Here is a 14,270-nt window from a genome sequence, read left to right on the forward strand (position 1 = left end):
ATTACTTTTTTCTTTTTCTGATGATTCTGTATTCTTTACCTAACATATGGTGTATTCATGTACATATCTGTGGGAGGGTGAGGGGAGAGCACAAAATCCAAGGAAAAAGGGTAAAAAGTGTAGAAGTGGAACTCACTGGACACCGATCAAAGTGAACTATGCAACTCGTGGGTGGAGATGGGAGGGACTGGGAGAGAGTGAGGGAACAGAAGACACTGTACGATGTAACCCCTCTGTATGTCACCTCTATAATAACAATAAAGTAAATAAATAAGAGAATATATTGCAGAAGAGCTGTTGATGTAGCTCAGTGAGAGAGTATTTGTCCACCATGTGTAATGTCCTAGATTTACTCTTCAGTCCCCAAGACAGAGACAAAGGGAGCGGGGAAGGAGGATGAGCAGGAAGAGAAGGAGGAAAGTAAGGAAAGAAGGAAAGAAAGGAAGGAAGTAAAGAAGGAAGGAAGGAAAGAAGGAAGGAAAGAAGATAGGGAGGGAGGGAGGAAAGAAAATGGGGAGGAGGAGGAGGGAATAAGAAGAATAAAGGAGATGATACAAGAGGAGAGAGAAGGAGAGAATATGTAAGTATTATTTTGTTTGGGGAGAAAATATTTAATTGAAAACTTACCTTTTTACTTGTAGGATATGGGGATGTCAGGGATGATTCTAATCCGGAGGATGCTCGGAAAAAAAATTCTCCACTGAAGCGTGAGTACCAAATTAAATAAATTATTGAAAGCAATTGATACTGATTAATATGGACTACTCATTCATAATCTATCTTCAAGAAAAGAACAGGTAGCCTAGATTTCATTTGATCATATGAAGTTGGTTTTCATAAATTCTGTTTAAAAGAAAATAAGGCAGGGTACTGCGGACTCATGTCTGTAATCTTAACTACTCATGAGTCTGAGATCTGAGGATCTTGGTTCAAAGCCAGACCCGCTAGGAAAGCCTGTGAGATTGTTACCTCCAGTGAACTACATAAAAACAGGAGATAGAGCTGTGTGTCTAAGTGGTAGAGCGCTAGCCTTGAGCAAAAAAAAAAAAAAGTTCAGGGTCAGTACCCCGGCCCCAGGACCTCCAAAAGAAAATAAGACTATGTAAGGTATTTGTTGAAAATATGTACCAATTTTCCCAAGAGAGTACCACTCTCAGTCAGTATGGAGTATGTTGATCTCAATTACTTTTCTTTAGGGTTTTTTCATATACTCATACATGTGTTATTTTATAACTTTTTCATTTAAAGTATATTGAAGGCCTGAGAGAACATATCTATTTTTAATAGATTTTTTTTCCAGCTGCCATGATGAAGACTATACACTGCATGGCTTAAAAGAATATAACTATCCTGTCAAAGTTCTGGAAAATAGACATTCTAAGTCCATTTGTCAACAAATCCCCACTCCCTCAAAAGGCTCTAGGAAAACAATGCTTCCCTGAGTTGCCCTACTGCTGGTGGTCCCTTACATTCCTTGGCTTGTGGCTACATCACCCGCTCCTTCACAAAATGCTACCCTTTCTGTGTCCTTTGGCTCTCATGAGAACACTTGTTACTGTTCAGGCCCCTCTGTATAATCTGATATGATCTTATCTTGATGGCCTCCTCTTAATTACATCTTTTTTCCAAATAAATAAATAAATATATATGTAAAATAGATAACGCACATACCAACACATATATAACCAATATCCCTTATCGTTCTCAACTGCTAATTAGTGTACATTAAGCAGAGGTCTGAGTGCCAGCTGTGTGTCATTATTGTTTCAAGTACTGAGGAGATACAGCATAGCAAATGGTGCCTCATGGAACCAGGATTCCAATGATGTGGATTTGGCCATGACTTATCTGCCAATTTCCTACTGGCAGATTTATGATTTGTTGGCTTTATGTATAATTCAAAGTAAAGCTACATTGAATATGTTTGACCATATTCTTTGTGCCTAAGTGAGATGAAGCTGCCAGCCAGAAAGTATATCCATCCTACCAATTTCTGTCAAATTGTATTCCACAGTAGGTGGGATATTGTATACTTTCACTGATGCTGTCATAGTTGTACCTGTGTTCCCACATCTTCAACAGGAGCAGAGTTTACTAGTCAAAAGTATGTTCCCTATATGACAAACAGATTACATCGTTGATTATTATTCATCGTCCTGATTATGGCATTTTATACAAGTATTGGCCAATTGCATTTTCTACTTTCGTGAATTGTCTGTGTATATGCTTCCCCATTTCTCAGCTGGTAGTTCTTGTCTTTTAAATTGGTTTACAAGACCTTTGTATATATGGGTTGAGAAATTGAGGGGTTCTAAAGTCAGACTTACTGGGTGTCTGAACCCTCGATCTATCACTTAGTCAACTGTCACTTTGAGTAAGTCACCTTTCTTTGAAACATGTTTCATCATCTGTTATATAAAAACAAGAAGTCCTATGTTGTAGGAATATTATAGTGATTATATAAGTGGCTATGTGAAACACCTAGCACAGTACTTGGAACAAGGTGAGTACTTTGAATAAGGTGATTAGAGGAACAGGCTGTATGTGGGCATGCTTTAGGAATTGCCCCATTTGACTGACAGACTCAAAATAAACACTGCTAAAATTCCAGATGGATGTTTCATTGAAATGGACAAGCAGATTTTATTATTCTTTTTTGGGGGGGAGGGGAGGTTGGTCATGTGTCTTGTACTCAGGGCCTGGGCACTGTCCCTGAACTCTTTTGCTCAAGGTTAGCATTCTACCACTTTGAGCCACAGCACCACTTCCGGTTTTCTGGTGGCTCATTGGAGGTAAGAGTCATGGTCTTTCCTGCTGGGGCTGGCTTTGAACCACGATCCTCAGATCTTAGTCCCCTCAGTAGCTAGGATTATAGGCATGAGCCACCAGTGCCTGGCTAGATTTTAAAATTCTTACAGAGTATTGGTTAACTGTCTTATCACTGTGACCAAATATCAAACATTAGCAAAAACTTGCGAGGATGATTTCTCTTGCTCAGGTCTCAAAAGTACTCAATCCCCAGTTAGTTGACCTTACGATGCAATGAGAGAATGGAGGCTAGGGCATGTCTTCATCTCATGAAAGCACGACCTTGTGATTCACTGTTGATTGTCTGCATGACTGTGCAGAAGCTTTTGTGAAACAATTTATTGTTTCACTTCGGTTGACTGTGTTGGTTTTTTTTTTTTGGGGAGGGGGGTTGTTATACTTCCAAAATTCTTTGCCTAGAACAATGTCGAGAAGCTTTCCTTATATTTGCTTCTGGTAATTTTACAATTTCAAATCTTATGTTTGAAGCTCTTAGTTTTTTTCTTAGTTGATTGTACTTGGTATGAGCTAAAGGTCCAATTTCATTCTTTTGTATGTGGATATTTAGTGTTCTCAACATCATTTATGAAGAAATTGTCCTCCCCCAAGTGTATGTTCATGGCTCCTTAGTCTAAGATCAACTGACCGTAGGTGTGTGGACTTATGTCTGGGGTTTCTATTTTTTTTTAAACTGATTTGTATGTTAATGCCAGTACCATGCTGTTTTGATGACTGTCGATTTGTAGTATATTTTGAAATCAGGTCCTATGATGGTTCTAACTTGATTCTTTTCTCCTGATTGCTTTGGATGTTGAGATTTTTGTGGTTAGATATGAATTTCAGTTTTATGGAACTCTTTAGAGATCATGTAAGGGCCTCAAGCACCAAGACAGTAGTACTCTATTTATGGAATGACTTCTTGAAGCTATGAAGCAGATACACATTTCGTTAGTAAACATATGGCCCTTGCTATTCTCCCTCCTGCTTTTAGAGAGATGGGACTATGTTAGCACCACAACCAAGAGGCCAGGAGCAACCAGAGCTCCAGTAAATGCTGCAGGTAAGAGACCCTCTCTGAGGCCGGTAGGGGAGGGTCCCGTGGAGCCCCTTCTGGGACAGTCTCTGAGCTACATATAGTTTAAGCATTTGGCTATTTCTTTTCTTTCAGGGATCCCTGCAATAGATGATTTTGACTTAGCTGATGCCTTGGATGATAAAAATGATCGAAATGATGGCCACAGGAACCCAAGTACAGCAGGAGAAGGAGGTAAGCCCAAGCTGTTGAAATCACTGGCGAGCTCTATGGCTTCTAGTGGTTCTACTTCATTGACTGCAACAGCCCACAGAGCCTAGGCCACTTGAAGCCACAGGAGCATCTTAGCTCAGCAGTGCTTGAAACTGTTTGGCTTTAGGACTCTACAAATGACCGAATTGCTCAAGAACTTTTGCTTCTGTGGGCTCTATTTATCAGCATTTAGCATCTTAGAACTGAACATTGAGGAGTAACTATTAGTCTAATGTGAGAAATACGAAAGCCATGTACATTAATGTATGTAGCTCATTTTATGAGGAATAAATAGTTGACCAGACAAAAACCTAATTTACTGAGAACATTCGTATTCGCATTTTTTGAAAATCCCTTTAATGTCTGGCTTATTCTGAGACATTATTATGGATCTCACATGTCTGTCTCCATCGAGCTCTGATATGTGGCTGTACTTGAGGTAGATCAAGAAAATTCAGTCTCACACTGATATGTAGCTGGAAAGGTGGGGGAATATTTGAGTAGACTTCTCAGGTCGGTGTGGGAAGACTTTTGTGATAGAACAACAAATCCCAAACAGTATTTATGTTTTCATGCTACGTGTGGTGTGGAATATGAAAATAGATCGGGAACTTTCCTCATTCACTTTCAGGGGACTTGCAGCATTTGTGGTTTATTAACATGGCACATTTGGAAAACATTGGTGACCTTCAAAATAATGTCACACTTCATTATGCAGGACCAAAAGTCATATTTGGTGATGTCACCACCATTTTTATTAGGACAAGTCTTTAAATATTGAGAAGCTATTAAACTCACAGTAGTATAGTATATTCAAGCTTTTAACAGTCCTAAATTTCACTCAAAATCTTTTTGTCTGTGTGTGCCAGTTCTGGGGTTCAAACTAAGGACTTGGGTGTTGTCTGTTAGCTTTTATGCTCAAGACTGTCACTCCTACTACCCAAGCCACAGCTCAACTTCTGGTCTTTTGTTGGCTAATTGGAGATAAGGGTCTCACAGACTTTCTTGCTTGGACTGGCTTTGAAACATGATAACACTCAAAATCTTATCAACAGTCAGTACAGTCAGTGATTTTCCTATATTGACAGGCTTGTCTCATTCATTAAAAGGATATAGCTACCAGGTATTTAGGTTCCTATATTGACAGGCTTGTGTCATTCATTAAAAGAATACAGCTACCAGGTATTTAGGTTGGTGTGACTATAGTTGATGCATCCTTTCCTCTGTCCAGTAAATGTGGTTTCCTACGACCCAAAGCAGCTAACACCAGTTAGAAGCAGAACTTCCATAGTTGTGAATAGTATTTGGAGTATGGAAATACATTAAGCAGACGTTCCATTTCATTCCATAGAATACCCAAATATACACACTCCATGGGTGAGCTGTAATGAACTTTTCTGTGACTCTGTAACAAAGTGTTAGAAACTTCGTAAGTTCTAAAAAAGTCAGGAAGCAGGTTTTTTTTATTTTTTTTTTTGCAGGGTCTCCTGTGGCTGCAGTGATGGTATCAGCCAGGGCTGGAATCTCATCTGAACTTAGGTTTTCTTGTGGTTATTGAAGGAGAATCTTTCTTTCCAGCTATAGGGAGAATGGCTACCTGTCCAAGACTAGCAGGAGAAAGCCAGTGGGAAGCAGAGGGTCAGGAGATCAAAAGAGTCTATTATTTGCTTCTGGTGTCTGAGGCTTGGGAAGGCCCAAACCTGCTTTGGAAGGGATCACTTGTCTAAGTCAGGCCCACCCAAACTAGTCTTTATTTGATTAACATACCTTAATTACACTAGCAGAATTGTTTCACCTTTGGCCCGAAATATAATCTAATCTCAGAGATACTGTGTATCTTCTCCACACCCCACTCACCCAGAGTGATACAAGAAGTCATCTAGGGTGTGTATCTTAACAGTCTTGGAATTTTGCCTGTCGCCTCCATCAGGACATTGAGTTTGGGGGGCTGGAGATAGAATCCAGGCCTCAATCATGGTGGGCACATGTTCTACCATTCAGTTAAATCCCCAGCACCATGAAGGCCATTCATAAATGGAGGTGACATTTTAGTAAATGCTGGGCAACACTAACAAATAGGAGTTTCTTCTTGCTGACGTTTTCTTTGGGTCATTGTAATGCATATTATGTCTCTTCTAGGTATTTCAGACAAGGATCTTGAAGACATCTTAGGAGGTGGTGCATACAAGCCTGATAAAAATAAAGGTAGGTAGCACAACTGAGTTGTCAAACCTTCCTTGCTCAACCTCAGGGAAATGAGAAGTGGGTACCTAGACAACTCAGCTTGCAAGTTGGGGTTCCCTTGGAACGGTGGGGCTCATGCAACTTGAAGGAATCATCCTAGAGAAACCACCCTTTTGTGGTGACACTCCTTATACTGTGAAACTGTGCGGGCTACTGTCTCCATGTTAGCAAAAGTCTGTTTGTCAGATAGCACCAAGGACAGTGACTGGCTGGAGGGCCTGTCTGTTCTGAGGTGGAAGAAGCCAATCACTATGAAAAATTCTTTTTGAGAGGCTCGTAACAAGTCAGGTAGCTTTGGAAACACCCTTTGTTTTGAAATAGTTAAGGACTTACAAATAGTTCAGGAGAGTTCCTGTATCCTTTTAAACCCAACTTTTCCTGAGGGTAATAATGGCTTATATAATCACGGCACACTGCTAAGCCAGGAAGCTGAGAGCACTACTACACTGAAAAGTCACCTCCAGACCTTACTCAGACTTCATCAGAGTTTAGACATATTCTGTGTGTGTGGGGGGGGGGCTAATGTATCTATGAAATTTTACATGTGTAGATTTCAGTAATCACCACTATAATTAGAGGAGATCCTACCAAGACATAAAAGAAAACAAAAAAAATTCGGCTGGGAAGGTGGCTCAGTGGTAGAGCACTTGCCTTGCATGCTTGAGGCCCTGGCTTCAATTCCTCAGCACCACATAAGCAAAAAGAAAAAAGCCGGGGCTGGGAAGGTGGCTCAGTGGTAGAGCGCTTGCCTTGCATGCATGAGGCCCTGGGTTCGATTCCTCAGCACCACATAAGCAGAAAAAAAGCCAAAAGGGGTGCTGTGGCTCAAGTGGTAGAGTGCTAGCCTTGAGCTGAAGAGCTGAGGGACAGTGCCCAGGCTCAGAGTTCAGGCCCACGACTGGACCTAAAAAAAAAAAAAAGAAAAAAAATTGTATCCTATGGAGTTCCTCCAAGCTACCAACCATTTAATCTTTCATTATAGCATACATCATATCTGCTCCTAAGTATGGAGAGATGGCAGGCCAGATTTGACGTAGCAAGACCAAGTAGGGTTATAACCTGTGGCTGTATCTTGTACATCTTAACTTGCTCTGATCACACGTTTGCATGGTAAGTTGTTGTTTGTAACTCTTTGGTTGTTACCTGTTGTCATGGCAATCTGCTGTGACAGGATGAGGGGGTTACAAGGTATAAGTGTATCAGATTGGAACCTTGAAATACTCCCATAGCCCTGGCTGTAGTCATCACATTTGCTCCTTTTTTTTTCTTTTTGGAAGAACTGCGTGCTTTTCATATGGGAGCAGTGTTCTCTCCTGATTAAAGTATACCACGGTCACATTTGTCCTTCGAAACACCTTTCCAGACGGTTTCATCTCTAGGAAAAAAAGCCCCCAAAGCTTTGAAATGAAACTCACGGGTGTCAGGAGAACATGGAACATTTAAAGGGCAAAGCCAGCAAATTAGCCAATTACTCCTGGGTGACAAATGGTATTTCAGATGGGGAGAGGAAGGCGGGAGGTGTGTGTGTAAGCACGCACACGAATGAGACTCTGAATGACATGTCAGAGGCTTTTCTTTATTAAAAGTACTTGTTTTAGCAAGGAAGAAGTGTTAGGAAATTCTTTAATTAGGCTCATATTGGAACTTCTCTTGTAAAGAATAATCAATTGTTCGCTTCAGTTATTCCCTCTGTCATGTGGTTGTCAAAGAGTCCCTGCAGAAAGGACAAGTGTGAAACTGAAGCCCACAGTGGGAGTTGAGACACTACCCTTTACACGAAAACACGACTGGGCTGTGAGCAAAGGGAGAGTGTCACATTTAAAGAAATGATCAGATTCAACAAAAAGAAAAGAACCCAATTAATGCATTTCCAGCCTTGACTCTTTGGGGCATAGATGCAGCAGCCCTTCTAGAGTGTATTTTTGAAATCATATGTTAACTATTTTTCCACCAGAAAACTATTACCCTTCACAGAGCCCCCCTTTTTAGGTAAAATGACAGTCATTTGTCATAGGTCATCCTCTTGCCTTTTTCTAAAAGAATGACACTAAACCTTTCTCCTCCACAATGACTCCCTTCCAGCCCAACCTGCTTTCTTTGACTGAAAAACTTGAGACCATGAAGCTTTACCCCTGCAGTATCCCCTCCGTCTTTTACTCCCTGGCATTCCCACTGTGAATCCCAACGACTTCCCTGATGGCCACAGCCCTCTGGCCTGAATGAGCTCTGTCCCATCAGATTTTGGTGATCCCCTTCTACTTAATGTTCTCTCCCCCCCTCCCCCGCTGGGCCCTTCCCAACTCCCTTGCTGGTCTCATGCCTGTTGGGTGTCCAACTCAGTGTATCCATATCCAGCAGGGAGGTGAATGCTGGCTAAAAAATTCACAGGTGTCACGTATGTGTCTTTTCCCGTCTTGGCTGTTGAAGCACAGTGATGTAGTGTGGATGGCCTAAACATCAGGCATGCACTCCCCCTGTTCTTAGGGCTGGGAGTCCACCAGGAAGATGAGAGCTCTTCCTGCCTTGCTCATCCGGCACCCTCACTGTAGACAAACATGGTGGTGAGCTCACAGACAGGAAGCAAGCTCTTCTGACTGTTAATGTAAGAGCCTAGTTCCCCTCCTGAAGGCTGCCCATCACTTCTGCAAAACCCCAACTTGAAATATTATGTCCTTTGCAAGGCCGCATTTTTATACCCAGATGTTTAAGGCCCAAAGCATGCACTGCTAAAAAAAACACGGTAGGAGTACAGTCCCATCCTCATGAAGATGGCAGCCGTTTGGTAGGGACATGGTCTGGGTCACCAAGAGGGCTCTCGAGAGATAGGACGCATGCGTAAAGAAGCATGAATGCCCACTTTATGTCCAAGGGCTAAAGGAGATGGTACTCCAGACTTGGTATCCTTGTTCCCCTCTGAGTACTGGTTGCCTCCAAACACAGCCTTTTGGTCCTCAGGGGATGCCACTGGCAGCTATTGTCCTGTATTTCATGCTAGGCGTCTGCACAACCCGTGCTCACCTATCTCCACACTCGGCCAGCAGGTGTCCAGACCCAGCCAGCTGCTTCCTGTCACTCACTTTTCAATTTGGGGTTTATTTCACAATATCACAAATGATAAATCTTTTTTTTCAATTTCCTGTATTCACCTTCTGGACCTCTCTTCAGCAGAATTTAAGCTTTCTGATAAGAAGGTGCTAAGCATCTGAGAGAGTAAAGGACAAATAATAAGTCTCGCCTCTCTGGTCTCACTGCTTGGATTCTCCAGTCTTCCAGCATCTCCCAAACCCCCAAGTTTCTCTCTTGAGCCTTTCAGTTTTTTAAAGTTTTGATCACTCTATAACATAAAATTATTTTAATCCACAAAGCACTGTATGCCTATAATACTAACTACTTAGGAGGCTGACATCTGAGGATCACAGCTCAAAGCCAGCCTGGAGAGAAAAGTGTGTGAGGCTCCATCTTCAATTAACCAGCAAAATGATAGACTTGAGGTGTGTCTCAAGTGGTTGCGTGCCAGCCAAAATCAAGAAAGCCAATTGCAAGCCTGAGGCCCTGTGTTCAAGTCCCAGTCTCAGTCCTCAAAATTTATATCCTGTATCTATAGAAAACAGTAGCCTTGTACATTTGCTCGTTTTACTCAGTGTCATGTCCTCAAAGTTTACTCATGTTGCAGCATGCCTCAACCTCTCTTTTTCCTGGATAATATTTATATAGTTAGACACATTTTATTTATCCATTTGTTCTGCTGAATCTCTGAGGGAAATACTTCCATGTTGGCTGTATTTACTGTCACTGTCTTGAAGTATCTGGGTCCTCTCGTGTGTTCTTTTACTGTTAGGGACTCATGTTATGTTTCCTTCCCTGGGGCCCATTCATGTGCTGAACTCCTCACTGTGTGATATTTTGGACACTGATCTTCTGGAAAGAGGTTACAGTTTGTTGAAGTCCCAACAGTGGGCTCTTCTGATAACATTAGTTCCCTCATAGAGAGGTACTCGAATGATTTCTTCTTTGGACCACTTTCCATGTTCTTTCCAGCTTTCATAACACAAGGAAAGAGTATGTTGTTGAATGTGAAGAGACTTCGGATCCCTTTCCCTGTCTACCACTACACAGAGCAGGGAGTGTGGTGCACACATGGGGCTGCTCTGCCGTCGCTCTTGGGGGCTCTACATAGGACTCGTGTTGATTGGGGAAAGCCCCCATTGTGTGATCTATAGGGAGACTGTTGTCAGTGCTGACGGAGAGGACAGACAAGATCTGTATCCTGGAGACTTTGTGAAACTGGAAGGCCTTGCTGGAGGGGCTGATGCCTCAGCCAGGGTGCCCCGTGTGCTGTGGAATATGTGTGCATTTCACTTTAACTCGGTGTCTGGGAGTCCTTCAAAGCAAGCTTTATCTTCTTTATTTTAGGTTATTTGTTTTCATACAGGTCTCACGATGTAGCCCAAACTGGCACTGAGCTTGTAATCCTTCCCTGCCTCAGCCTCGTGAGTGCTGGGATTACAGGTGTGAGCCACCACATCTGGCTTTGTTGATTCATTTTTAAACTTTTCTTTTTCTTTTTGCTTTTCTGTTGACTTTTGTATAATTACATTAAAAAAATCTCTAGAAGTCTTTGCTACGACTTGCTATAGTCTAGCTCATTCACCAGCATTCTTGAATACTAGAGAACCCCTTGCCATTGTGATAGTCCTACTATGTGATGTGCCTCTGTGTCCTTGGCATCCATGTGCATCAGCACTCACTGTGAGCCATTGGAGAGACACACATTATATTGTTGCCTCCTCTGGTGTGAGCCTCTGTGGGACTTAAGGCTGATAACATGTGTACATAGATGTATTGAGACATTGACACTGGGGCTTATTCCCAGTGTCCTAGTGTATCTACCTCATAGCTCTGGAGATTGCAAGGCTATAGCGGGTGGTTACATCTGGTGAAGTTCTTGGGCTAGAAGAAAAGTCAAAGGGCACATGGGAACAGGGCTTTGGAACCCTGTACACAGGGGTATCTGACTCTATAACAACTTGCTCTTGGAACGAATCCAGACCTAGAACAGGGACTTTAGTGTCTCTCTGTAAATCTTAGTTATAGTACTGAGGTTTGGCCTTGTGCTTGCTCTGCCGATACTACATTGTGCCTAATCACTTATTAAAGGCCCCGCCTCCCCACATTACCACGATGTCAATCATCAACTTCAACGCAGCTCTCAGAGTGGAGAAAATATATTGAAGCCATTGTACACAACTTCCTCACTGAGCCTCTTGCTCTACAGGGCCCCTGCTGCATAACGGTTGGCAGGAATGGGGGAATCCTGACTTTTGAGAATCCTAGCTTGTATGTAGATAAAGCATCATGTCCTGGACTGTGCACAGTGTTCCACTAGGAACAGCTTGTGACATACAGCAGGGTCTTGCTGCCCTCAAACTCCAAAGTCTGTAAAAAAAAAATATACAAGCTTTGGTCTGACCATCCAAGGCCAACAAGTCCACATCTGGACATGTGGGAGGCATTGATGACAACCGAGTCTCTGGAAGCTAAGGACATCTTAACTCTGATGTCTTCAGAGCCCAGCCCAGCACACCTTGAGCCCTCCTGCCCTCCTCTGTGGTCTGAGGGTGCATGCCTTTGCTTTGCCTTCTTAAGCCTGCTTTTACTGAAGTCTCCTTTGTCTGTCCTTTCTCTAATAAGATCAATGATTTTTCTGGTGATCCAGATTCAGTGGCACTGTCACTGCAGGATCAGCCACAAAACTGCATGTAGCTAAGTGTGGGCTCAGGTATCTATACTGAAAGCATATTGCACCGTGATGGACACTGCAGGAAAATGTCTGATAAAAATCGAGGTCCAACAGAGTCTGTCTGTTGGGTTGATTGTTTTTGATGGAACTGGGGTTGGATTTATTTTTTTTTCTTTTCTTTTTTTTTGGGTCCGGTTGTGCGGCCTGAACTCTAGGCCTGGGCGCTGTCCCTCAGCTCTTCAGCTCAAGGCTAGCGCTCTACCAATTGAGCCATAGCACCACTTCTGGCTGTTTCTGCTTATGTGGTGCTGAGGAATCGAACCCAGGGCCTCATGCATGTAAGGCAAGCACTCTACCACTGAGCCACCTTCCCAGCCCTGGATTCATTTTCATGGATTACATTGACTTCGTTATTTTAGGTCAGTGTTTGCCACTTGGCCCATTTCAGTTTTGCACAGTGTATACTTTACAGAATAGCTGGGTTCATTCTGAGCTCAGAGAATGTGTTCAGAGTGTGTGCACTTTCAAAGCCATGACCTTGGCCGAGGCCACAGAGGCTAGGCCCAGGTGGCTAACTAATTCATTCAACTCGATGAGAAAGAATTGATCTTCCACTTGTTAACTCGCCTCCCAGGATGACGACAGGATGGGATCGCTTGTGTAGATGAGCAGAATCACATGCTACTTATGACCTTAGGACGGTGCTCCCGATAATGATGCGATCAGAGAGGAAGTGCTGGGTGCACAACGTCGTGAGCTTTGGGACTCAATCAGTCTTGGACAAGGAATTAGGCAAGGGGAATCCTGTATTTATTTTCTGCAACCTGCCAGTTCCTCGCTCAGCACTCGCATGGCGGGTACTATTCAAAGTGCTGGGTTTTCTTGTTGCCAAGTACTAAGAAGGACAGAAAGGCAAGAACATGGAACTTTATTCTAGCTTGAAGGGAGGAAAGAAAAGCTTGAATTACTCAGACTCAAACCAAGGAATGTAGTGACAGCACAGCAGAGAGTAGCACTGACAAGCTAGTGCCATCAGACTCCAAACGCCACGGCTGACACGTTAACACACACGATGCCTCCTGCCCTCCTCCCTCTCTGCTTCTCCACAGCTGTGATTGCCCTTGTTACCAATGCATGTGGGCCTGGGGCCACATCCCTTTAATCTCAGCACTCAGGAAGCTGAAGCAGCAGGATGTAGAGTTGGAGAATAGCTTGAGCTATCTGACAAGACTCTGTCTCAAAACCCAAACAAAACAGAAATACTGGTGTTCCTTGTTCTGTAAGTATCTGAGATTTTTCTGAATGCTTTTAGCACAAAATGCACTCCCGATGGGAGTATAGCATACCTCATCTTTCACCTGATGACTTTTCTCAGTAATAGGGTTTATATCTTAGAGCAACTTTAGCTTTATAGCGAAATATTGAGTGGAAAGCACAAAGACTTCTCTACCCCTCTTACCTGTTCCTCCATTCCATCTTTCGTCACCAGAGCAGCGCGGTTTTACACTCTGTGAACCTGGTGAAGGAGATGTCAGAGTGCATTGTCTCCAACACTCTCACCGAGTTTTCCCCAAGGGCCCTGGAAGCTATGGCCCTCTCTATCAGTCACCATTCAGCCCTAAGAAGGAAGGCAGATGAAGGCCAGACTGAGGCTCAGACTGAGTGCCATCCTGAAATTAATGGTAGCAGTGGTTTGTCATGGAGTTTCTGTGTGTACATGTGCACACTCAGGTGTGAGTGTGTCCCGATGCAGTTTCAACACGTGTGTAGCCATCACCATAGTGAGGTGGGTGTGGTCTGTCACAGCAATCCTTCCTCTTTCAGCACTGTCAACCTTCCCAACCTCCCTTCTGCCATCCTTCCCAAGGCCTGTCAACACTCATCTGTTGGACATGTCTGCGATGTTTCAGAGCTGTGAGCATGTGAGGAGTGGATATGACATAATGAGCTGGCCCTTATGTTCCCTGTAGCTGGACAGTAGCTGCTTAGGAGACGCATGGTGATGGCATTCATATGGTGTGCTGAGTGCCACTGTCTCATTGGAGAACGGAGATAAAGTGGAGCACAATGTGTATGAAGTTTTTGAAGTGCTCAGGACTGGGTGCCGGTGGCTCACACTTGTAATCTAGCTACTCAGGAAGCTGAGATGTGAGGATCACAGTTTGAAGCCAGCCCAGGCAGGAAAATCCGTGA

At 43.2% G+C, this 14,270-nt stretch overlaps 1 protein-coding gene across 1 annotated transcript in view; it reads left to right on the plus strand.

Annotated features, from left to right (window-relative positions):
• Cd99l2 (CD99 molecule-like 2) overlaps positions 1-14,270 on the plus strand; it is a 70,155-nt gene that overhangs the window by 48,570 nt on the left and 7,315 nt on the right. Inside the window, exons 2-5 of the mRNA XM_013025982.1 lie at positions 642-707; positions 3,800-3,868; positions 3,977-4,075; positions 6,233-6,298. Of these exons, the coding sequence (XP_012881436.1) occupies positions 642-707; positions 3,800-3,868; positions 3,977-4,075; positions 6,233-6,298 (300 nt within the window). The remainder of the gene's footprint in view (positions 1-641; positions 708-3,799; positions 3,869-3,976; positions 4,076-6,232; positions 6,299-14,270) is intronic.

The sequence above is a fragment of the Dipodomys ordii genome, unplaced genomic scaffold, assembly GCF_000151885.1.
Source record: "Dipodomys ordii isolate 6190 unplaced genomic scaffold, Dord_2.0 Scaffold89, whole genome shotgun sequence".
Taxonomy (NCBI): domain Eukaryota; kingdom Metazoa; phylum Chordata; class Mammalia; order Rodentia; family Heteromyidae; genus Dipodomys; species Dipodomys ordii.